At 38.2% G+C, this 27,245-nt stretch overlaps 1 protein-coding gene across 2 annotated transcripts in view; it reads right to left on the bottom strand.

Annotated features, from left to right (window-relative positions):
• The window catches only part of spire1b (spire-type actin nucleation factor 1b), a 48,728-nt gene that overhangs the window by 15,749 nt on the left and 5,734 nt on the right, over positions 1 to 27,245 (bottom strand). Inside the window, exons 3-9 of one of the 2 annotated variants that reach the window (XM_049468174.1) lie at positions 14,072 to 14,305; positions 10,027 to 10,152; positions 6,533 to 6,607; positions 5,272 to 5,436; positions 3,136 to 3,222; positions 2,107 to 2,236; positions 482 to 523 (exon numbers count right to left, since the gene is read on the bottom strand). In XM_049468174.1, coding sequence (XP_049324131.1) covers positions 482 to 523; positions 2,107 to 2,236; positions 3,136 to 3,222; positions 5,272 to 5,436; positions 6,533 to 6,607; positions 10,027 to 10,152; positions 14,072 to 14,305 — 859 coding nt within the window. The remainder of the gene's footprint in view (positions 1 to 481; positions 524 to 2,106; positions 2,237 to 3,135; positions 3,223 to 5,271; positions 5,437 to 6,532; positions 6,608 to 10,026; positions 10,153 to 14,071; positions 14,306 to 27,245) is intronic. The other variant, XM_049468181.1, reaches the window with a different exon arrangement.

Below are 27,245 nucleotides of genomic sequence, written 5' to 3' on the forward strand. Positions count from 1 at the left end.
TCTTTCTCCATTCAGAGGTGAGTATATTAGACTGTAGTCTGCGTGGTTATCATGTTAAAACAAGCTACGTGGGACGAACCGCTAGCTAATATCTATTTATATATTTAATTTAATAATTTCTGCTGTGTGTGTGTGTTAGTTGGACCCTCTCTGTGGGCAGCTGGTGGTGTGATTAGTGGGTATAGCTGGGCATCACCACACAAACACAAACACGTGAAGGCCTCAGCGCGGCAACAGCAGCACGAAAGCTGTGAATGAGGCAGATCTGAAAACAGTAGACTGGCATCAGACTGGCATCAGACTGGCATTAAGAGACATCCTACCTAACGCTGCTGATGATAATCAGTTACAGGTGTAATCAGACAGTTACAGCGCTCTGTGCTTCATAGTTAGACATTAAGTAACACCAAAGCATGGAATGATATGGCAGATGTGTTGCAATGCACCATGGGAGAACCGGGCAGAGGCAGCAGAGCTTTACCTGAAGAGTCAAAACTCTGAGAATGGCCAAGAGGCCGAAATACTGCGAACACAAAACAACCAGTGCATTAAAACAGAGTACACCCCTCACTTCTCTACAAATATTATACACTTATATCTTTTAACGGAGCAACACTATAGAAATAAAACCTGGATACAACTTAGAGTAGTCAGGGTAAAGCTTGTATAGCAATATAGATTTACTGTGTTTTTAAAAATCGATACTGTATTGCATATTTAAATATTGCAATACAATACCAACACTGATATAATCTAACAATCCTGGTTTTATTCTTACATCATTTGACACTATACTAAAAATCGTCACACCGCTGAAATGTATGGGGCTGAGGTCAGCATGGCTGAAATGCAGCACAGCAGTGAGGAGGCGGAGCTTCTCATGCAGCTTTAAACCGACTTCCTGTCTTCCAATTGTCAATTTAAGCAAATTAAATTGACACAGATCAGATCAGCAGTCAATTTAAAGAACTCGTTTAGATGCTTCAAGAGGATGTTAACACTGTTATCATGTATGTTATGGAGTGTGTGTGTGTGTGTTCTTTACTATTTATTACTCTGTATTTTATTTTAGGGACTGTGGGATGAGTTATTACGATCATATTCTTTGTTAATAAGAGATTTTGATATTTACAGCAACATGTATATCAGAGATAGATGATACATATCTCCAGATGCTGAAACAAACTGTACTTTTAACTGTACATTTAAATTAAGGTAAAAGTAATTAAATTAAGTAGTTTGTATACATTTTAATTTGCAACCATTTATAAATGGTTAATTGTTTCTGAATCAGTTTGTCTGATTTTGCTATTTATAGGTTTATGTTTGAGTAAAATGAACATTGTTGTTTTATTCTATAAACTACAGACAACATTTCTCCCAAATTCCAAATAATTATATTCTCATTTAGAGCATTTATTTACAGAAAATTAGAAATAACTAAAATGACAAAAAAAGATGCAGAGCTTTCAAACCTCAAATAACGTAAAGAAAACAAGTTCATATTCATAAAGTTTTAAGAGTTCAGAAATCAATAGTTGGTGGAATAATCCTGGTTTTTAATCACAGTTTTCATGCATCTTGGCATCATGTTCTCCTCCACCAGTCTTACACACTGCTTTTGGATAACTTTATGCCACTCATATATTTCGTTTATGCCGTTTTCTTCCAAATTTACACAAACAATTACCCAACCCACTCACTAGTGATGCCCCAACACCAGGAGGGTGAAGACTAGCACATTCCTCCTCCAATACATGTGGAGTCAGACTCCACCTCTTTCTGATCTGCTGCTGATGCACTATTGCAGAGTAGCATCACAGCGCTAACTCTCGGAGGGAAGCGCAGCGACTCTTGCTGTTTTGATACATCAGCTCACAGACGCAGCCTTGTGCTGATCCACATCACCCTCGGAGTGATGAGGGGAAAGAGAGCACCATCTACTGTACCCTGTACCCACCCAGAGAGAGCAAGACCAACTGTGCTCTCTCAGGGCTCCGGCAGCTGATGGCAAGCTGCATGATGGGGATTCGAACCAGCAGTGTGTGCCTGTGCTTGTGTGTGTGTGTGTGTTTGTTTCAGTGTGTAGTACTCGTTCTGTCTTACCTGGTTTGCTCCTGCGGATCATGTCAGGTGACACTGGGCGGAGCTTCCTCTCAGATTTGATTTCCTCTAGGATTCGCTCGTGTAAACTCGGAGGACGCTCTACCTGAGGTTTCAACTTACGTGCTGCTACCTGCACACACACACACACACACACACACCTGCTTAAATCTTATACCTATTTGCATTTATGGTAAATATGGCATATATGCATATTGGTTCATTCACTATGAAATTATGATACAATATAAATAATAACTGACACATTATTAGTAAAAGAGAAAAATGGCTAGCACTGCTGGAGCATCATTGTCATTGGCCGCTAAGTGGTAGCTCTTTTACCATTGAAAGATGAGTATTATCAGTCTGTAGCCTGCTGCTAACGCCGGCTAGCACTTCTTTAGCAGCATTAGCATAACCCGCTAACCGCACTAAGTGCTAACTCACACTTTTGTCATTCAGAGGTGAGTATTATAGGCGTGTAGCCTACTGCTAACCCTGGCCAGCACTGCTGGAGCAGCATTATCCGCTAACCAGCTACAAGGTAACAAGCTAATTGGAATACTCAGGGTTCCTCAGTGTAGCCAGTGTAGTGGCTAGTGCTAGTTGCTAATGCTGCTGCACGCAGCCTTAGTGGAAATCTGGAAATCTAAGTTTTCTGTAAATAAACGTAAGTTAAGATCTGCAGAATTAGACGGAAATTATCGCAGCACCCCTGTTCCTTACTAGTGTCTCATAATGCGCTTTATAATCTGGTGCACCTTATAGAGTGAAAAATATCGTATATGAATTGACTTCCATTAAAAAAAAGGTAATTTCTTTGTCCTGTAAGGTTGGCATTGTTAAAAATACATGTTTCTTGCATGACTGGGATGATATGTATTAATAATAAGCCACATACCGTATATATATATTACCTTTATATATATTTTATATTTAAATGTACACAGAAACAGAGTACTTACCGAAACTGTAAGCCTTATCCCCCAGTTAACCCCTAATGTGTAAAGTGTGTTACTGAGGGTCACTTACTGGGTTGAGTGGAGGTCTGGAGCGAATGAAGTCCAGGATGACCTCGTGTGCACTCTTCTTTAACCGTGGAGGAATATCTCCGTTTACCTGACAAACACACACACACACACACACACACATGTTGTATAATAAAATGTATAATAAGCATTATTCTTATAGGCATGCTTTGCTCAGCTGCAGTTATTTCTGCTCATGCAAGACCAGACAGTTTGAAGCATTTGGCTTCATAATGCTTGGTATGGCTGCTGCGCCTGCGCAGATCTCCACATCAACCAGCTGATTGGCTTATTAGGTTAACCCTTGTGTGGTGTTCATATTTTTGTTACTCGTTTGCTTTGTTACTTGTATTTAATTCAGCAAAATTAAGCAATTCTACATTTAAATGCTTTACACATGCTTGCTTCACCTAAATTGCAAGCAATATAAACAGCTTACATGGTTAATATTTGCCTTTTACCTTTCTTATGTTACATTTCTTTTAAAAAGTGCTACTCTTTTTTTTATTAGTTTTTTAATAAAATGTAAAAGAAAATGAATTAAACTCAAGATATGAGTATGAAATTTGTTTAGTTTCAAATTTACAACTGAAGCAATGTTTATTAGCCCTTGGCCAAACTTACTGTATGTAATATAAATGTGTGTGTGGGGGGGGGGGTGTACAGTGTGCGTTTATGGAAAATGTGTTTTGATATATGTTTTTCACAAAAAATGAGCCAATGCCAATGAGTTTGAGTTAGAAAAAATATTTTTTAGTATCATTTGATGAAAAATGAAAACAGGTCCCACAGACCCGAACACCACACAAGGGTTAAAAAAGCTATTGTTTAATGATTCTTCAGCAAAGTTACTTGTTATATTCAGTTAGATATAAAGGTCTAGGCATCCCCCAGTCAATTTAAATGTATTATTGATGCTGTGAGTGTAAAATAAACTTATAAGTGTAAGAGAGGCTATTAACGGTCATTTATTAAAAGCTTTAGGCTCATATTACTGACCCAACCACTTCAGTCTTGCATTCACACAGCCATAAACACAGAGATCATGCTTCCAGACCTTCAGCAACTCACATTCACTACCTGTATTTATTAAGGCGGAAATACAGTCATGTTAATAACTACATGGACATAAACTCCCCTCCAAATGTATTGGAACAGCAAGGTTGATCCATTTATTTCTGCTGTAGACTAAAAACATCTGGGTTTAACATTAAAAGATGACTATAAGACGAAATATCAATATTTCAGCTTTTACACCAGTGACACAAAGAAGTTATGCGCTACCTGATAAAGGGAATTATCATCGAATTAATAAAATAAAAAGAGCAAGTATGGTCTCAACTTCTCATGCCTTGAGATGCTTATTCCTTGATGACCTTTGACCCAGGAAACAGTTTAACAGAGCGGTACCACTTTAAAATAAGACTACCTTTATAAAGGGTTTATAAACGGTTTACAATTAGTTTATTAATGCTTAATAATTAGGTTGTAAATGCCTTAAAAATGATTAATAATCAGTTATAACACATACATAGAAAGGGCAACACTGACCTGTTGTTTGCCAAATAGTGAACCCACAGCCATCTATACTGTGGCCCTTTCTACGTATGTGTTAATACTGATTATTAATGATTAATAATAATGTTTAAGGCATTTACAACCTAATTAGTTGCCATTAATAAACTTAATTGTAAACCATTTATAAACCCTTTATAAGTCTTTATAAGTCTTATTTTAAAGTGGTACCAACAGAGCTAACAATATTCATGATAAATATAATATAAGAGTCCTGATAACACCAGTGACCAAAATCTTTGTGACGAAAATATTTTAAAATATTTCTTTACACTAAAAATCTCACTTTGCTCAAGTGTTGAAAGTTGGTCATGTGACGAGCTATTTAACACATGTAAAGCGCCTTTGAAATATGATTTAAAAAAAGGAAAATCAAAGAAATCATAAAGAATGAAAATTTTGATTTTAATCTTAGGTAAACTGTGAAAATGTAAATATAAATACTGACTCTTCAAATTGTCCCTAATATTTTAGGCTTTTTTTAACCCTCCAACCTTTGTGACATGGTTTCCCACTCCAAACGGAGAATGACCCGTGTACAGTATGTGTGTTTGTGAACACTCACCATGACTTTGCGCAGTTTGTAGCGCTTGGCGCGGATGTCGTCCATCAGCATTTCATAGGGCGTGAGCTGGTACTCGAAGGGCAGGGGGTTATACAGACGCTCCTGAACCTTCTTCAGCTTCACCCCGTTCCTCAGATCCCTCATTACCTGCACCCAGAACCCAGCCTGGACCACAGCAGGACACACAGTCACCCCGTCATCAGTTACTGCAGTATTTCAGATTAGCCTGACTTAGCATTAGCATTTTTTACAAAGCATGGATGAATTACACTGAATTTAATAAGCAATTTGCACTAAATTTGAGGGGAAAGGAAAAATACATAATCAATTGCTACTTATTTGACGTAAAGATGTGGCTTTCTTTGAAGGATTCAATTATCCAAAGCCCTATAAATATAATATACTGTATTTTTTTGCACTATAAGCTGCCGGTGCTCCTTATGTATGAATTCTACCAGTCAGGTATTAAGAAGCAGTTTAGTTCTCAAGCACTGAGACTGGAGCAGTATTAGCATTAGCCTCTAACCACGCTAAGCGCTAGCTATTTCACCATTCAGAGGTAACTATTATCGGCCTGCTGCTAACCCTGGCTAGCACTCCTGGAGCAGCATTAGCATTAGCCGCTAACCACAGTGCTAAGCAGTAGCTCTTTCACCATTCAGAGGTGAGTATTATCAGCCTATAGCCTGCTGCTAAACCCGGCTAGCACTGCTGGAGCAGCATTCACATTAGCATTAGCCACTAACTGCACTAAGCGCTAGCTCTTTCTAGCCATTCAGAGGTGAGTATTATCAGCCTGTAGCCTGCTGCTAAGCCCGGCTAGCACTGTAGGAGCAGCCTTAGCATTAGCCGCTAACCACGGTAGTCTTTTTTTAGCCATTCAGACGCAAGTATATCGGACTGTAGTCTGCGTGTAGAAATCCAGCACTCGTTTGAATTTAAAAGAGAATGTTTTTTTATTTTTAGAATTACAGTTTTGTTTACTTAATTTAGCTTAGCTTTTGAATTAGAAGGAAAACAAGGCGACACCCCTGTTTCTTACTAGTGTCGCTTAATATGCTTTACACTCAAAAGTGCGCCTTACAGTGCAAAAAATACAGTATACAATTTATCATTTTGAAGATAGCAGGGAAAACATGCTTTTCTGATATTTGCAGTCCATTTAAGACAATAAAAGCAAGAAAAAGACATGAAAGCTCCTCTACAATACGATGGAACATTGCTATATTATATTTCTATATTTATGTAAGGTGTTTCTTACCCAATCTGCGTTCTGTAACTCATTTAGGTCTCGGGTTGGGTCATCAGTGGTATCACCCTCCATCTTCCGCAGATTCTGACCAATCACAGATGATAGAACATATAATAATAAAACACAGGAAAAGGATTATATTATCTGACCGATTACAGGTGAGTACATATTAGGGGTGGGATAATATATTCATACATTGTATTATTTCAATTGTTTTGTAAAGCTCTTCCCCCAATTTACTGTTAGTTACTGCGTCATTACTCCACAAGGTGGTGCTGTAATCAAATAATAGGGTAAACTTGTGGTGAAGAATATTGGTTGTGAAATTTTGTGACACCAATTAATCCATAATTGCTGGTATTTGATTAATTACAAGTATTTTATCCTCTTCAGTATCACAGTGGAGTATCATAGAGAATTGTTGTGCGATAAATCAAATATCGCAGAATCACAGTATCATGGTATCATTGCTATCATGGGCAACAGAGCTTGAAAATACTGTATTGTGAGATGACCTGTGATTCACACCCCTAATACATACAGCTCTGGAAAAAATAAAAGATCACTTCAGTTTCTGAATCAGTTTCTCTGATTTTGCTATTTATAGGTTTATGTTTGAGTAAAATGAACATTGTTGTTTTATTCTATAAACTACAGACAACATTTCTCCCAAATTCCAAATAAAAATATTGTCATTTAGAGCATTTATTTACAGAAAATGAGAAATGACTGAAATAAAAAAAGATGCAGAGCTTTCAGACCTCAAATAATGCAAAGAAAACAAGTTCATATTTTTAAAGTTTTAAGAGTTCAGAAATCAATATTTGGTGGAATAATCCTGTTGGTTTTTAATCACAGTTTTTTTCCTATATCTTAGCATCATGTTCTCCTCCACCAGTCTTACACACTGCTTTTGGATAACTTTATGCTGCTTTACTACTGGTGCAAAAATCAAGCAGTTCAGTTTAGTTTGATGGCTTGTAATTATCCATCTTCCTGTTGCTTATATTCCAGAGGTTAACATTTTTAAGGGGTCTCTTATTTTTTTCAGAGCTGTATATTTAGACCAATTTTAGGCAAATAATCATATTATAAGTAATCATTTAAACATTCTCGACACATTCTCTTTTATAGACAGATACGGCCAGTCCAGTACAGCCACATGGTTTTATTGAACACAACATGTTAACTGAGGTTGACTGACCTGGGACATGACAAAAGTCATGGGACACCATAAGAGAACCTGTTCCATGATATGTAACATTGAGTCTTGTATTCTGTCCTCATCTTTATGCTCTCTATTTAATTGACTACATACTGTATATTAGTCTCAATGTTACAGTGCAGCAGTTCATCAGCCGCTGCCCTTTAGCAGGATTATATAGCAGCACGGCTCAAACATACAGCTATAGGTCACGCCAACATGCGGCATAAGGTCAGAGTGCTCATCCATCCATGAAGCTCCAGAACCCAGTCTCTTTCTTATTATTGAATCATTAACACTGATCTTAACGGAGGTGAGTGAGATCCTGCAGTTCTTTAAATGTTGTTCTGGGTTCTTTTGGGATCTCCTGGATGAGTTCTTCATGCCCTTTTGGAGTAACTTCTTTAGGTCGGCCGGTCACTCCTGGGAAGGTTCACCAGTGTTCCATGTTTTTTCTCCATTAGTGAATAATATTGAATCACTGTGGTTCTCTGGAGTCCCAAAGATTTAGAAATTACTTTATAACCTTTTCCAGATTCTGATAGATGATCAATGTCGGGTGACATTTGCTAGCGCTAACTGCTGCTAATGCTAATGCTGCTGCACCCAGCCTTCTCGCTATATTTACTTTTTTTATGCTCCCGCACCAGACAGCTCTGACCAATCAGAGGAGACGTTGTGCTTGCGTGGTTTATTGGTGCACAATTTGATGCGTTTAGTTAAGTTTATGCCTGTGTGAAACCAAACCAAACAGAGTAAGAAACACTCCAAATAAACTTGTAAACTCATCAACTGATCTGGACCACTGGAGCAGCATTAGCATTAGTCGCTAACCATGCTAGGTGCTAGCTCTTTCACTGTTCAGAGGTGAATATCATCAAACTCTTGCCTGTGAGTTTACCATGTTAAAACAAGCTACGTGGGACGAACGCTAGCTAATATCACCCTGGCTTACCGAAACACTCAGCATTCCTCAGTGTATCGCTGTCGGGTGGCATTTACTAGCGCTAACCATGCTAGTAGATTAGCTGCTAATGCTAAGTCTGCTGCTTCCAGCCTTAGTAAAAGTCTGATAATCTAAGCTTACTTTAAGTGAACAGAAGGACTTTATTCACCCAAATAAACAGTTTTCAGGAGAGATATCTGTGTAGATTAACATTTAATGCTTGTTTTTTTTTAGAATTTTTTTAGAATTAGAATCAGTTTTGTTTACTTAGCTTAGCTTTACTTAACTTAGTTACCCCCCACCACCGAGCAGTAAGACCTGCTGGATTAGAAGGAAAACATGGCGACAACCTTGTTCCTTACTAGTGTCACTCTATAAAACATACTCTACATACTCAAAAACTGGTTAGTGTTGATAATTAGTACACAATTGAGACACACCCACATTTTTAGCTGTCCTTTATGGCCAGAAGCCACACCGTCCACCTTCTGCATGATTTAGCTGAGCTGAGCTAACCCTACAGTAAAAAGTTGAAGTATACAGGTGATATTTGTGGCTAGGGTCTGAGCTAAACTAGCTGCCTCATCTGTTACACATGTCTGACTGTTCACTCGCTGCCTAATACAGTATATCCACCCTATTACAGGAGCCACTGGAGCAAGATCATCAGTGTAGTTCTCTTTACCTGGCAGTGGTTTTATATGGTGTTATACAGGGGTTGTACAAGGAAACTGAAACACCTGGTTTTAGAGCACAATAATTGATTGTGGTGACGGACAGTTCTGGTGGAAACAGGAGAGTTGAGGTGCACATTGAATTCTGGTTTTATATTTTTTGGATACAATCCAGGTTAGCACCCGAACATCCCTTTCAGACAGCTTCCTCTTACAGCGTCCACAGTTAATCCTGTTGGATGTGGTCGGTCCTTCTTGGTGGTATGCTGACATTACCCTGGATACCGTGGCTCTTGATGCATCACAAAGACTTGCTGTCTTGGTCACAGATGCTCCAGCAAGACGTGCACCAACAATTTGTCCTCTTTTGAACTCTGGTATGTCACCCATAATGTTGTGTGCATTGTAATATTTAGAGCAGAACTGTGCTCTTACCCTGCTAATTGAACCTTCACACTCCGCTCTTACTGGTGTAATGTGTAATTAATGGAGATTGACCACCAGGCTGCTCCAATTTAACCATGAAACCTAAAATCCCACACTAAAATGATGACAAGTGTTTCAGTTTCATTATCCAACCCCTGTAGGTATCTGGCTGTTGGTGCACACTTAAATGGTTGTAATATGAATATAAACAGCAGTAATGACTAAATCGCACAGCAGGGTTTGTTTATCGCACCTCTTTAGCACTCCTGATCTTGTCCAGAAAGGTGCGCAGCTCCAGGGTCTCGGCGTAAAGGGCACGGCACACCGCCTGGTAGTGGGCGGGGGCATCCTCTGGGCTCGGGAGGTGAGACGTACACAGCTAGAGAGAACAGAGAACAGAAACATATCATAATTAAGGTTTTTTTCAGACCTAAAGGAATGTGGATGTGTGTTTGACATACTGTATTCTGTACATTTAATGTTTTTACATGTGGTAAAATCAAAGAAACTCATCATTTTTATGTGAGCTCTTGTTTTTTCTAGAGCTGTACATCCATATTTGAGTAGCCTACCATTTTATCTTGTTGCAACCTGATCTAGATCTCAGTTATGACCTGCCCCCACTGCTGTGAAATAAAACCAATGAAGACTGCCAATATTTACTGTTGTTTTATTCCTTCTTTAGTCATTGAGCTTTTTTGAGACATGCTAAAGCTTTTTAAGCTGTGTAGCAACTAATGTTTAACTGCTAAACCAGCCTGATTGCTAGCTTCCATGCTGCAGCACCACTGCAACTGAATTGTATTCTATTATGTGGCTGTGCTGTGAATGTTCAAAAGCAAATCACAATGCACAGGATTACAGTTCGTCTAGGAGCACTACTGAAACTGGGACTGAGGTTTGTGTGCAATTTTGACACGAATTCAGCATTTGGTTTTGATATGTAAAATTTAGTTATTGTATGCTGTTTATCACTAAAGGGATCAAGTCAGTGAAATGTAATGTAATAGTGGTTTTGCATTGCATTTTGCACATATTCTGCATCTTGTGGATTGCATTTATATTTTTCCACGATAGTGTTTGCTTTTCAATCTGGCAAAAATTCCTCTCCATAGATGAAAGCTCTCAGACTCCCCATATAATGAAGCTCATTCCCATGATCCTCCAGCAGTACAGTGTTACAGTGTCTGGTTTCACACCTCCCTCAGCTCCTCTGAGATCACACCATCCTGCTGTTTACGGTGAACGTCAAACTCTCACAGTAAATCTGAGCTCAGATCAGTATAACTGAGACAGTAAACAGGTATTAATGATGTAGAGATGTAATAGATGTAACAGATGCAGATGACGGGCTGTTAGTTGTCCGGTAAGCATTTCTAGTTTCTGCTAATGGGACAGACGGTGCAGTGAGTCACTCTCGGCTTGATTCCGGCTGCTGAATGCCAGCCTGTGCCTTTTTTTCTCTTTCTCAGCAAAAAACAGCATCGCTTCTCACAAAAGCCCAGTATCCTTCCAAACACACTCTCTCAGGAGCCTGGTATTTAACCCATACAGCTCCCAGATACCACCAGCAGCAGTAACTACAGCACACTGTGATTCAATACTGATCATCAATATTACAAGGCCCTATCACTAATGATGCTCCAACACCAGGAGGGTGAAGACTAGCACATGCCTCCTCTGATACATGTGAAGTCAGACTCCGCCTCTTTTTGAATTTGCTGAGTAGCATCACTCAGAGAGCGTTCAGAGAAAAGCGCAGTGACTTGGTTCTGACACAGCAGCTCACAGATGCAACATTGTGCTGATCCACAACACCCTTGGAGTGATGAGGGGAAAGAAAGAGCGCCATCTACTGTACTGTACCCACCCAGAGAGAGCAAGGCCAACTGTGCTCTCTCAGGGATCTGGCAGCTGATGGCAAGCTGCATAACCAGGATTTAAACCAGCGATCTCCTCCTCCTGATCATAGTGGCAGCGCTTAGCTCGCCAGAGCTAAGAGCTTGAAGCCGAATAAGGATCAGGTGATGTGATATGTGCATGTGATAGTATATGTGATAGTACATGTGATAATGCAGGCAATAGCACATGTGGTAGTGCATGTGATAGTACAGGCAATAGTATATGTAATGGTGTATGTGTTGGTACATGTGGTAGTACATATGATATTACAGGTGATAGTATACATGCGATAGTACAGGTAATAGTAGATGTGATAGTACGTGTGATAGTGCATGTGAGAGTACAGGCAGATGATAGTTTATGTATTCGTATGCAATAGTACAAGTGTTAGCACATGTGATAATACAGCCGATAGTAGATGTGATAGTATAGAACAGGCGATACATTATGTGATAGTACATGTGATAGTACACATGGTAGTGCATGTGATAATACAGGCGATAGTAGATGTGATAGTATTGTGATAGTACAGGTGCTAGTATATGTAATAGTACAGGCAACAGTACATGTGATAGTACATGTGATAATACAGGCGATAGTAGATGTGATAGTACTGTGATAGAACAGGCGATACATTATGTGATAATACATGTGATAGTACGGGTGATAGTAGATGTGATAGTACAGGCGGGCGATAGTATATGCATTAGTATGTAATAGTACATGTGATGGTACACGTGGTAGTGCATGTGATAATACATGCAATAGTAGATGTGATAGTATTGTGATAGTACAGGTGCTAGTATGTGTGATAGTGCAGTCAACAGTCATGTGATAGTACATGTGATAATACAGGCGATAGTAGATGTGATAGTATTGTGATAGAACAGGCGATACATTATGTGATAGTACATGTGATAGTACGGGTAATAGTAGATGTGATAGTACGTGTAATAGTGTACAGGCGGGCGATAGTATATGCATTAGTATGTAATAGTATGTGATAGTATATGTGATAGTACACATGGTAGTGCATGTGATAATACATGTGATAGTATTGTGATAGTACAGGTGCTAGTATATGTGATATGGAGCAGGCAATAGTGGATGTGATAGTAAATGTGATAGTACATGTTATAGTACATGTAATAGTGCATATGATAGAAAAGGGAATAGTGCATGTCTTGTTTCCTCCCAATGTTTCTTCCTCCTCCAGCTCTGAGGGAATCTCTGAGCTGCTTCGCTACAACATCAGTTAAAAAAAAGATATATAAATAAATTTGATTTTATTTGATTTAATATGACAGTGCAGTGGGTGGTAATTACACACACACACATACACATATATCCAACAGGTCAGTGAACGCTGATACAGGAGCCTAAAAAATGCTAAATCAGCACTGCCTCCTCCTCCTTCTACCCGCCTGGACATGATGACTCCCGCAGCGTCATGCTTTTCATGAAGGATAGAGGGCAGATATTACACAACACACAGTGTACAGTACCGACAGAGAGACTGACACAGAGAGAAAGGTGTGTTAAGTGTGTGTTAAGTGTGTGTGTCTCAGCTAACCTCAGCTAGACTCCCAAACATCCAACATGATTCAACAAAATAAATATATAAACTACAGACTCACTGAGCACTAATAATACTGGGTAGGGTTCAGCTGAGATAAACTGTGGTCATGAAGGGACGCACATGGTCAGCAACAATACTTATAACAGTACTTAGATGTTTATATACTAATATCAGGGCAATACACTCATAACTTTGATGTGCATCATTTGAAAATGAGTGAAATACACCCTATATGTAAAAAACGAAAGTATAAAACACCATATCCAACACTGTACAGTATTCCTTGTTAAATACTGTATATATTTAATTGAAAATCACAGAGTCCACTTCAGTTTCTGAATCAGTTTCTCTGATTTTTCTATTTATAGGTTTATGTTTGAGTAAAATTAACATTGTAGTTTTATTCTATAAACTACAGACAAGAAATCAATCAGAGTTCAGAAATCAATATTTGGTGGAATAAACCTGGTTTTTAATCACAGTTTTTTTCATGCATCTTGGCATCATGTTCTCCTCCACCAGTCTTACACACTGCCTTTGGATTACTTTATGCTTTACACTCCTGTTGCAAAAATTGGTGGTTTGATGGTTTGTGATCATCCATCTTCCTCTTGATTATATTCCAGAGGTTTTTAATTTGCTAAAATCAAAGAAACTCATAATTTTTAAGTGGTCTCTTATTTGTTTCCAAAGCTGTATATGATGTTATCATGCACTAAACTGCAGGTATAGAGTACAACTAGTTCAAATCAGATGTGCTACTATATACTTCTACTATTTATTACTAAATATAACCGCCTCAAACTGTTTAACGTACCTTCAAGACGTCTCGGTAGCGCCGAATCCCGCTGCCGCACCCCCGCCCTTCCTCCTCCTCCTCTTCCTCAGTGGCCTCGTAGCCCTCGTCCCTGCAGGGGTCGGTGTACGGACCGGCCGTGTTGGTCATCAGGTCGATGAGCTTCTCCAGTGGTGGACTCAGCTCCCGCTCCTCGTTCTCCTTCAGACCGTAATCCAGAGCTTTATAGATCATAATCCCCAGAGACTCGATTACCTGTTTAACACAAACACACACTGTTAATTATATCATCATAAACAGTGAATTGGTGATAAATCTGGAGATCAGACGGAATAAGAAGGTGTTGTAACCTGGTGAAGACCTTCCCAGGACACCTTTTTGCTGCTTGCTGTGTGTGGGTGAGCATTATCCTGCTGAAAAAAAAGGCCCATGAGGTTTTTTTAATCTATAATGAACGATAATGAAAAAAACGATAAAAAATAAAATGCTTGTGCCCGCACTGTTAAAGTAGCGTAAAAGTTTAGGAATTAATCTACACTGATGGTTTAGCGTAGGTCTGGAAGTGAAATACAGGTGCGCTACTGACTGATTAAAACCCTGACAACAGTCAACAGTCAGGCTCAATCATGCAGGAGTGCCATACGTGTTGCACACCCATAACGCAGGTTCACCCAACTTTTAACTAAACAATAAACATATATATAAATATATGTAAAGAATAAAATATCATTACTGTTCCCTTAAATAAGCTGCTGGTGTATCTTCACAGAGTGAATGAGCAGATCAGTATCAGTCTCTGCTGTGACGCACAAAAGCACCACACTGTTGATATACGAACGCGCCAAAGTCAGAGCTAATCTGGCTCTTAAAGGGAATGACGACTGGCACACTGATTGGTTTATTTTACACTACTTCCAAAATAAACTCACCCATGATTAATTAAGAGAATTAGTACATGCCTTTTGCACATTTTGAACCATGCTAGGCAATTTTTTTGAGGCTTTATGATACCAAAGACACACCGACATAATAAATAGCATAATAAATGCTAAAAACGGGTCCTTGAAGTCTACAAATTTTTGTAACCGACATTGTCGATTATATCTAATGGTGATGTAATCATCAATCACGCTGGTAGCAAGATTAAATATTCACTACAAAGCCTCCATATTTAAATCCAACCGCTGTCGGATCCCAAACAAACCCTGGATTCATTGGTAACAGACAGCACTTTAGGTATTCTGCTTATGTGGCTGTTCAATAGATGACCTAGATGGAGGGCAACTTGCTAAAATACCTCTCAAAGTCTGTTAACTGGCTAAAACGTCTTTGAGTGCCTTTTAGAGACAGTCTATCAGTTAACAGTCTCTCACCAGGAGGTACACTACCCAAGAGTAGCCTCTGAGAACCTTTTTATAAGGCCGTTTTAATCAGACCACACCTGTAATCTCCATATTAATTTACATCATACCTGTCAAGTCTCCCGTTTTGGCCGGGAAACTACCGTATTTTACTCCTCTTTCCCGCCGTCCTCCCGTATTAGTATTTTCCTGTAAATTTCCCGTATTATATTAATATTTTAAAAACTTTTTTATTGAGGAGACAGGGCACTGACCGCTCTGTGTCTCTTAACCAATCATGGTGCCGCTTCAAGGAGAAAGTCCCGCCTTTCAGGAGAAACAGCCAATCCGCTTGCTGGTTTTGCGGAGCGCGAAGGAGGGTCAGTGTGGGGAAGCCCCCCGTCGCTGTGAGTTCAGGCAGCTAGTCGGAGCTGCTGATGTTAAAACATATCTGGATATTCAGCGATTTTTCTAAAAGAAAGGTAAGGGTAGGCTAATCATGGAAACTGTGATGAGATTTTTCTGATAGCTGCTTAAAAATTCTCGTCTACGAATAAAAACACACAGATTAAACCTTTAAAAAAAAAAAAAATACAGCTTGTGACTCAGTTTAAGCAGAAATGTGGAGAGGACCGAAATTAACTGAACTAATCAGGGGTGGAGTGATCAAAAGAAAGAAGTATTAATTAAAATTTATTGTGCAGGCCCCTTAGGACTAATTTTTACTGATGGAATAGATCTGGTCCATGTCCTTGTAGTAAAAGCCCATGATACTATTTTTTCGTCACCAACAGTCATTTTGCAGAATTTGTGCACCCTTTGTTCAATTTAAAATCCATTAAATAAATAAAAAATATATCATATAAAAGAGTGCATTTATGCCAAAAAAGACATAAAAACTTAACTTTTTAAAAAAATATCTAGAAAAGGGTTTTTAATTTGGCTGTATTAAAAGAATGACATGTAGGAATGTCCACAACATTTCAGTGTCAACAAAGGTAGGCCTATCAGATTCTGATAATCTAATTCTAGTGTGTAAGTGGTTCACATGTGGTTATTTTAGATTTCTTAAAATGTAAGGGATACTAAACCTTCGCTGGGCTGGTGGGATAGCTTTAAGTGGACGGAGGAAAATATCCTTTATTTTTTAATCTAAAACTTGACAGGTATGATTTACATATCTGCCTGAGACTGATACTGTAACTCAGGGATCTGCTATTATTAGATCAATAAGTGTACAAAAGACATCTTTAATCTATTATAGCCTATTAGATGTCCCAGTGTCTGGTCAGGGCTGGAGATGGGAGGAAATGGACGAGGGGACAGTAGTGTCCACATACAGGCGAGGGAAACACTAATCCCTCTGCATGTGTGACGTTATTTTCTCAGTAAATCAGTCCTACTGACCGCAGTGTTGGATTTACTCGTGTTTAAATCTAAAACCCAATTTACTCACAGCAGCAGATTACAGCAAAAACACAGACAACACAATTTCCCCCCACGCTGTCCTCGTCTGACCAGCCCACCACCCCCCCTCCGCCATCCAATCCTGTCCAAACCTCCCAGTCCTTTTCCTCGAATGTCTCGCCTGCTCAGAAAACACCAGCAGTGATGTTTTGATTTGGCTGCTGACCTTTAATACGTCTCGTCAGTCTGATGATGAGTTTCTGAGTACTGTGGAATGCTGACCTCCTCAAAGCTGGGAATGCACTAACGTCTACAAATTCTAACATTTTAGGAAGCATAAATAACAAAAATAGCTTTTTTAATAACATCTAAAACATGATATATTAAAAAGCCTGAGCCTTTAATTCTTAGCACAACTATTTATAATTTTATTCCACCTTTTAACGCAGGCAAAAAAAACACCAGACACCAAATACACTGTTTATAAAGGTGCTAAGTTTAAAGGAGTAGTAAGGGACAGGCAGGTTCAATAACAGTACGGCAGCAAATGTAATCAACAGACTAGACAGTAGTCTGGCAAAACAGAGTCAAACACAGCAAATCCAGCAAAGGCACAAGGCAATAAACAAAGAAACATGTTAAAGAAGAGCTAAATCACTAGACTCAATACTCAGCAAGGAACAGATAAAAACAGATGGGTATTTATACTAGACAGGCCAGGTGCAAGCAATCAGTAACTGGGGGAGCGGGAACACCGTAGCACTACGAGTCGGTGTGAGCGCATGCTGAGAATTAGAGTCTATGTTATTTAGTTCAGAGTCCGGAGCAAGCAGACTGACAAACTTCTAGTATTTACTAACCAATGCATAGAACAAAAATTATTTATTATTTCTGAATATTACATAGTAGAAACTGAACAATTTATAGTATCTACTAAATATTTTATAGTAGATACTGATTGATTCATAGTATGTATTGGATATTTCTTAGTAGATACTGAATAGTTTATAGTAGATTCTAAATAATTCATAATAGATACATAATAATTTACAGTAGATACTAAATAAATCATAGCAGATACTGAACTATTCAGAGTATGTACTGAATAATTAATAGTAGATTATTAAGAATTTTATAGTAGATATCGAACAATTAATAGTAAATATATACTAATTCACAGTTGATACTGAATTATACATAGTAGATACTTAACAATTAATAATAGATACTAAACGATTTACAGTAGTCACTGAATAATACATAGTAGATACTAAATAATACATTGTAGATACTCAACAATTAATAATAGATACATAATAATTCATAGTAGATACTGACCAATTAATAGCAGATACTGAATAATTAATATTATGTACTGAACAATTAATAGTAGTTACTGAACAATTTATATTAGATTCTGAACAATTCATAGTATATACAGAACAATTAATAGTTCATAATTAATAAATAATAGTAGATACTACATAATTCATAAAGTTCTGCTCCTCTAATAAACTATATTTAAGGTAATATATAACAACAAGCCCCTGAAGACTGGAGTGCGGAAGATCTCCTGAGGGGAAATGTAGATGCTAAACAGACCAGCACTTCAAACCTCAAGTCTTTCCATATAAAGCCCAGTCCAGTATCTCCTCTCTCTCTCTGATACATCGCCTGCTGTCTGTTAGCATCACCAGCCTCCATCAGCGCTACCATACCCAGCCTCCTCCTCCTCACCATGGCAACAGCAGCAGAGCCAGGATGGAGGCGGACTGCTCAGACTGGAGGAACCAGTTGTATCAACATACTGTATACGGACACAAGTCTTGGGACCCTTACTTATTGTTATTTTTACAATTCAAGTGCATAAAGGGACACATATATTATATTTTTTGTAACAACCCATATAATGATGAGAACATGAGATCAGATATTGGGAAATCATGCCAAGATTAAGCTCAGGCATCTCTTCATCCAGTATGCTTCTCTTTATGTCTGATAGACGGACACATTTTAGAGCCCAGAAGGACTACAAGACGGACCTTGAGCGGCTAATTTTCGCCTGAAGAGGTAACGATAAGCTCAGCTTGAATCTCGTCGCTTTCCTCAAAGAAGGCCTAGAATATACAATGACCCTAAAACTGAGATACAGCACAGTAGTGAATGGAATTAGGTTCTGCACGGTGGCTTAGTGGTTTGCACGTTTGCCTCACAGTATTGTGCTCTTGGGTTCAAGTCCCTATCTGGGAGGAGTTTCCATGTTCTTCCTGTGTCTGTGTGGATTTCCCCCGGAAACTCCGGTTTACCCACAGTCCAAAAACACTGAGATCAGGTAAATGCCCAGACACTGATTGGCAGTCTGTGCTGGGTCAACTTTTTTGTCCGACATAGTCCTCCAGGTGGTCGGTCGTTTCTGAGAGGACGTTGTGCGTGATTGGCTGCTGCTTCTCACCGTTCTACATTTTTTAATTTAATTATTTATTTATTTATTTATTCAATTAGTTATTTTAACATTTCTATATTTATTTATTTATTCATTTTTTTATCGATTTAGTTATTTCAATCTTTCTTCATTTATTTATTTATTTATTCAATTAGTTATTTTAACCTTTCTAAATGTATGTATTTATTTATTTATTCATTTTTTATTCATTGATTCAGGTATTTCAACCTTTCTAATTTTTTTTTAATTCATTTATTTATTTATTTATTTATTCATTTTTTATTTATTCATTTTAGTTATTTCAACCTTTTTACATTTATTTAGTTAGTCATTTATTTATTTTTACATTTAGTTATTTTAACCTCTTTACATTTATTTATTTATTCATTTTTTATTTATTCATTTTAGTTATTTCAACCGTTCTACATTTATTTATTTAGTTATTCATTTATTTATACATTTAGTTATTTTAACCTTTCTACATTTATTTATTCATTTTTTTATTTATTCAATTAGTTATTTTAACCATTCTAAATGTATTTATTCATGCATTTTTTATTATTTAGTTATTTCAACCTTTCTACATTTATTTTTTATTCATTAATTTAGTTATTTTAACCAATCTACATTTATTTATTATTTAATTATTTTTATTTATTTATTCATTATAGGTATTTCAACCTTTATACATTTATTTATTTATTCATTTATTTATTTAGTTAGTTAGTTAGTTATTTTATTATTATTATTATTTATTTATTAATTTAGTTATTTTAACCTTTCTACACTTATATGCTCGCATCAAATTCAAAGCTCTTACAATCGCCTACAAGGTGATGACAGAACAGCTCCTTCCTACCTGCACTCACTCCTGAAGGCTTACGCTACCTCCCGGCCGCTGCGCTCCTCCAATGAACGTCGCCTCGCTTTGCCAAACATTCACACAAAGCAATCCAGACTGTTCTCATACAGAGTTCCCCAATGATGGAACAAACTACCTTCTACTACCAGATCAGGAGAATCTCTCGCTATCTTTAAGAGACTCCTGAAGACAGAGCTCTTCAAAGAGCACTTATTCTCCTAACACCTCTAACAAACTACCTTCTACTACCAGATCAGGAGAATCTCTCACTATCTTTAATAAACTCCTGAAGACAGAGCTCTTCAAAGAGCACTTACTCTCCTAACACCTCTAACTAACTACCTTCCACTACCAGATCAGGAGAATCTCTCACTATCTTTAATAAACTCCTGAAGACTGAGCTCTTCAAAGAACACTTACTCTCTTAACACCTCTAACACACTAACTACTTCTAACCTCATTTCCTTCTTCTCCTCCTTCACTCCTCTATCCTATTATTCCCCTTTGACCTCCTTTTATCCCTATCCAAAGATGTTTTACCTTTAAACTTATTTTACATTGTACTTGACTATTGTAAGTCGCTTTGGACAAAAGCGTCTGCCAAATGTAATGTAATGTAATGTAATGTAATGTAATGTAATGTAATTTATTTATTCATTTATTCATTCATGAACATATTTTCATGTTAATTAAGTAGGTGGTCCTATTCTCAGTCTAACTTGTGAATCAGACAGAAGCAACTGGTTTTTAATTGCTCTAATGTAAAACCACCACATGTGGAAATAAATAAATAACAAAATGTGGAATTAAATGTTAAAACAAAGTAATTAATAAAAACAGAAATGCAGAAAAAAGCCCCAAATAAAGGTTAATAACGGTTCGTTTTAAGTGTGTACGTTTTCACAAAGGTCATCCAGCAGTTTTCCAGCACAGGTTCCACTCAGTACTCAGAACAGACCTCTGCAGGGTGTACTGAGTTTCGGGGAGATACTCTACAGTGTAGCTCACCTAAAACAGCCAATCAGCAGCAGAGTTAACGTCGGTAATAAAGGGGTCTTTGTCTCAGCAGGTCAGTGTTCCTCTCTGAAGTTATCTGAGGACCCCAGCAGACTCTCTCTCTCATCTACTGAACAGAAACAGCTCTGTTATAATCAGGAATTCATCCCAGTCCAGAGCGAGATTACCTGCTAATAACAGACACGGCTAATCGGCTAGATAAAGCTAATAAGCTACGCTGTTTGTGGAAACACTGCTCTCTGTAATTACAGAGATTAAAAAACAAAACAAAAAAAAGAGATTGTCTAAAAGGGGATGTTTTTAAAGGTTGCTGCTTTTTCATTTAATTAACTGTAAACAAACTTACAGACTTAAAAACTTACAAAACCAGCGACACAAATACAGCAACTTTATTTACGATCCCATCCCATCAGTGAATCTGTACAAGTCAACTATGATTTAACTGGAAGGACGATGCTGTGAGATCTAAAAAATATATTTCGTCCCACACAAGATTGTCTACATGTTCCTCCACCATTTTAATGATACGTGATTTTAAAATCATCCAAAGATCTCAGTACTGTAGTTTGTAGTTCAATTACTGTACTGCAATTCATTTACAGTACTGTAGTTTGCTTAAAGTATTGTAGTTTGATTACAGTACTGCAATTAATTTATAGTACTGTCTTGTTTACAGTATTGTAGTTGAATTACATTACTGCAATTCAATTCCTGTACTGCAGTTCATTTACTGTACTGTAGTTTGCTTAAAGTATTGTAGTTTAGTTACAGTACTGCAGTTCATTTACAGTATTGTAGTTCAATTACAGTACTGTAGTTTATTTACAGTATTGCAGTTCATTTACAGTATCGCTGTTTATTTAAAGTATTATAGTTTGCTTAAAGTATTTTAGATCATTTACACTACTGCTGTTCATTTACAGTATTGCGGTTCAATTACATTAATGTAGTTTACTTTTAAGTATTGTAGTTCATTTAGAGTATTGCAGTTCAATTACAGTATTGTAGTTGCTTTACGTATTGTAGTTTGATTACGGTACTGCTATTCATTTACAGTACTGTAGTTTGCCTTAAGTATTGTAGGTTAATTACAGTACTGTTGTTCATTCACAGTATTGCAGTCTTTTGTTTACTGTATTGTAGTTTAATTACTGTACTGCAGTTATTTTATGGTACTGTAGTTTGATTATGGTATTGTAGTTCAATTACTGCACTGAATACTTTGTTTACAGTGTTGTAGTTTAATTACAGTACTGCTGTTCATTCACACTACTGTACTTTAATTGCAATGTATTTGTATTTCAAGAAGTACAGTTCAATTACAGATAAAGGTAATGTTTTATATCTAATAACACACAGTGATCAGAAATGAAAGGAAAAGGCCCTGTAGTAAAACGTATAACTCTAAATCAGATTAGTGTTGTGCATAAATAGACTGATATTCTATAGTTGATCGGTGACTGTGATTGGCTGGTCTTTAGCAAAGTCCAGGGCTAAATATAATGGCCATATACTGTAAATAACACAATGGTGCATTAATTAAGCAATAAAAGATTATTTAACTGCTAACAGAGTGTGAATTATTGCAATTCTTACAGTGCTAAACAGAAATGGGTCATTTCCTCCACAGGGAAGATAACTGGGCTACTGGGCTGGAGACTCTCCCGCTGTGAGGAAGAACATGAAAAGGATTCAAAGACACTAAACTGAGGAAGAGGAGCAGCCGGTGATGGAGAAACTGAAGAGCTGATATACTGTTTTATACAGCTTTTCATTTCAGTGCAAATTAAATGGTTTCTGGTTGAATTGTATTTAAAATAAATGCAGTCTGGAGTAGCTACTGCGGTTCAGCAGCTATAAAACAAATCTGTCCCTGAAACGTCTCACATGCTGCACATTGATACCTGTATAAACGCCTCCTTCTTCACCAACAACAACAAAAAATCATAAAATCAAAATCACTCATATTAGAGAGACGAGAGACTGGTAGTTTCATAAAGTTAGCTGCTCATATGTGGAGCATCTTTTTTTGCTGGAGTGGAGAAACAGGAAACAGCTGCTCTGAAGTTCATGCTCAGGTCCAGAAGGTGAAAAAGGACCAGGTGGTTTGCTTTTGCTGTTTTTTTTTTTTGCAGCTATAGATGCACAGCTGCACCAAGAGATTGAGAGAGTGTGGGTACGAGAGAGAAAAGCATGTAGCACTTATGCTAATACTAATGCGTAAAAGCAAAAAGACGCATTAATTCTAATTTGATTGTTCACATTGATGTTGCATGTCCACGAATTGGATACATTTCCAATTTAGCAACACATATGAAAGTGACGGTGTTCCAAGGGGAAGGTTTACACTTGAAAAGAAGGGGTAGGGGTAAGTGGTAGGGCCAAGGGGTGAAATGGAATTGGGCCTAAGTGCTGTTTAAAAACTTTATAATAAATAATGTTGGATCAATCAGTATAGTTCAAACAGCAAAGCAATGATATGAAACACACTATAAACCAACTAAGTGCTAATCCAAGAACATGGAAACTCCATGTTAGGTAGGGACTTGAACCCAAGACCCCATCACTGGGAGTTGAACGTGCTAACCTCTAAGCAACTAGTAACACCAGACCAACCACATCGGTTACCACAGTGACCAAGAGGGATACCATAGAAACTGACCAGGAACACCCTTTTATGTGCAAAACTTTAGTCCAGTTACAGTACTGTAGTTTATGTGCATAAATTCTACATACATTTACATACAGCCCTTTAAGATACTGGATCTTTCCATAAGAGAGCATGAAATTTCCTTCTCCACTGCCCTGGAAATAAGCTTTTAGAGGATACTCTTGGGTAGAGTACCTCCTGGTGAGAGAACGTTGACCTGCCTCTACAACACACTCAAAGACTCAAATTTTGCCCAGTTGACAGACGTTGAGAAGGGGGTGCATCACTTGACTAAGAGAAGCCTCCTTTTTTTGCACTATAAGGCTCACTATTAATAAATGTCTGTTTTCTGGTCTATTTCTATACATAAGGCTCATCGGATTATAATGCGCAATATGCGACACTAGTAAGGAACAGGGGTGTCGCCATGTTTTCCTTTTAATTCAGCTAAAGCTAAGCTAAGTTAAGTAAACACAACTGTAATTCTTGAGTCACACAAAGTCAAAAAAGCGCTGGATGTTAATCTACACAAATTTCTGTCCTGAAAACTGTTTATTTGGGGAAATAACGCGATTCTGTTTATGTACAGTAAGCTTAAATTTCCAGATTTTCACTAAAGCTGGAGCATTAGCATTAACGGCTAACCACTAGCAGTAATGCTAATGCTGCTCCAGCAGTGCTAGCTGGGGTTATCAGCAGGCTACAGGCTAATAATACTCACATAATACTCTGAATGATGAAAGAGCTAGCGCTTAGCTTGGTTAGCGGCTAATGCTAATGCTAATACTGCTCCAGTCTGGGTGCTGGAGAACTAAACTGAAACTCCTGTATAACTCTGTACTTCAGCAGAGTGACTTTACTGCTCCTTAATACCTGACTGGTAGAATTCATACATAAGGAGCACCAGATTATAAGCAGCTCTGATGATTTTTGGGAAAATTAAAGACAGTAAGTAGCGCTGGCTGTATTTTAGAGGCCTGTATTTAAGCCTGATTGGCTGTTTTGCTTTCTGAGCCGATGCCCACCAAAGACTGGCAGCCGAACCCGAACCCATCACCAGAGCAAAGCTGCTTACCCAGGATTCCTCCTCCGAGTCTCACAGTCACTCAGTCAGGGATGGGCTCAGAACACACACTGGCTAAGTGTGTGTCAAGATATGTGTGTGTGTGTCTGTTTCAGTGTGTGTGTGTGTGTGTGTTTCGGTGTGTGTGTCCCAGTCAGTTTCCATCTGCCAAACAGGCCCCCCACTGCTCGCACACACAGAGTGTAAGACGTTCCACATTCATTCAGACGAGCTCTGAGTCTCTATACAAGATACATTATGATATAAAAATACTGGAACAGCTGCTCATTTAGTTTTTCTTCTGAAATCAAAGGAATTAAAAAGAGTTTATCCGCCTTTGTTGGAGAAACTGTTTCTCTACTGTTCAGAGAAGGGCTGCAACAATTAGTCTTAATCATAGACTGTATATAGCTGGACAGAGCATCGTCTCTCAAAAGTGAAGCCACCACAGGTCGGCGCCCCCTCTGCTGTTCGGTTTCAGAAAGCTGTGTAACTCCACCCATCCCCATAGGTTTCAATGGCAAATTTCTAATATACTGTAATTCTACCTCCATTTTTTAAATGCAACAGCTAGCATAACCTCTGTTTATATTGTCAAATTTTATATCCCCAAGTTATTAACGTTTTTTAAAACATTATTCAGCTCTATTCAAAAAGGTGTGGTTATTGTAAAAGGGCTGGTTATGGGTGGGACCAATAACAGACCGTCAACTCCGCTCCTCTCCGCTCTGCAGCCTGTGACCTCGAGGCAGCCCTCAGGGGCGGGGTTATTTAAATGAGTAGGCTGTCTCTCCACAGTCTTTCTCTCTCCTCTGGTCTCTACTGCACAGACTCGGGTATCAGGATCACCAACATGGAGGAAGATTTTGGCTTCATTTTCACTGAATGAATGGGAACAGAGACACGGCGTCCACTTTTTTTTACAGTGTCTGGTCTTGATAATCAAAAATATCAATACTAAAAACTTGTCGACTCCAATGTTCATCATTAGCTTAGCCTACGTCTCCAAAAATGCCCAAACTCAACAGATTACACATTTCCTCACTAAACAGCAGCACCTTCTACATTTACAGGGCAGTATTTAAATCCCATGTTCAGACGTTTTTTTGCTTTTTTTTTCATAAAAAAAATTTGACTATTGTATATTTCACTGAAGTTTGTGTTAGAGTTTGGATGAAGGGGATTGGTGTGGTCCTGCTGTTCTTGTAGTAATTTGTCTCATGAGTTTTTGCAGACGTCTGAGTACTTGGCAGTTGAGGCACGGACCATGAACATAGTTCGCTATGCTTCTGGATTCTTGTCGAGCCAGTATCAGCTGGTAGTGGTTGCTGTGTTCTGCTCACGCAACTTATAATGTGATTTATTGTGTGTGATTGTGCTTAGGTAAGTGTGTTGTTACCATAGTTAAAGGAAGTGAGCTTAGATTAAGGAGGGATTCTGTTTGTTCATTGGTTATTTTTTGGTAGGTCTGTTACTTGGCAGTTGAGGCAATGGACCATGAACATAGTGTTAGGCTGTGCTTCTGGATTCTTGTCGAGCCAGTATCAGATTGTGGTGGTTTTGCTATTGTTGTTAGTTGAGTGAGTAGTAGATCCTGGCTGAGCCCTATGCATAACCCCAGCTGTTAGGGGCAGGATTTGTCAATTTCCTGTATTATATTACACACTATAAGGAGCACTTACAATTCTACCAGTTTTGTTCAGTTTAGTTTTCCAGCACCGAGACTGGAGCAGTACTAGCATTAGCTAATAGCTAACCGCGCTAAACGCTAGCTCTTTCACCGTTCAGAGGTAAGTATTATCGGTCTGTAGCCTGCTGCTAACCCCAGCTAGCACTGCTGGAGCAGCATTATGCTGCCTTCAAGTCGTGTCAGAAATCACTGCTATTTCCTGCTAACTGCTAATGAATATAGCCCTGGCTTACTGGAACACTCAGGCTTCTTTAGTGTAGCGCTGTCGGGTGGCATTTACTGTTAGCCGCAAATGCTAATGTTAATGCTGCTGCACCCAGCCTTAGTGGAAATCTGTAAATCTAAGCTTACTGTAAATAAACGGAAGAACTTTACTACAAATAAACAGTTTTAAGGAGAGAAATCTGTGTAGATTAACATCCAGTACTCGTATGACCTTAATTTTTTTTGTTTTTAAGAATTACAGTTTTATTTATTTAACTTAGCTTAGCTTTACTTAACTTAGTTACCCCCTCCACCCCCGGTGAGACCTGCTGGATTAGAAGGAAAACATGGCGACACACCTGTTCCTTACTAGTGTCTTACAATGCGCCTTATAATCCGGTGCACCTTCGATATTTTAATGCTGTTATTGAATGAGAAGGTGTCCCAATACTTTTGTCCATATGGTATAGCTAGAGAAGAACAAGCAGAACATGGATATTTCACGTTTAGTGTTTATTT

This window comes from Astyanax mexicanus, chromosome 1, assembly GCF_023375975.1.
Source record: "Astyanax mexicanus isolate ESR-SI-001 chromosome 1, AstMex3_surface, whole genome shotgun sequence".
In the NCBI taxonomy this organism is placed as follows: Eukaryota; Metazoa; Chordata; class Actinopteri; order Characiformes; family Acestrorhamphidae; genus Astyanax; species Astyanax mexicanus.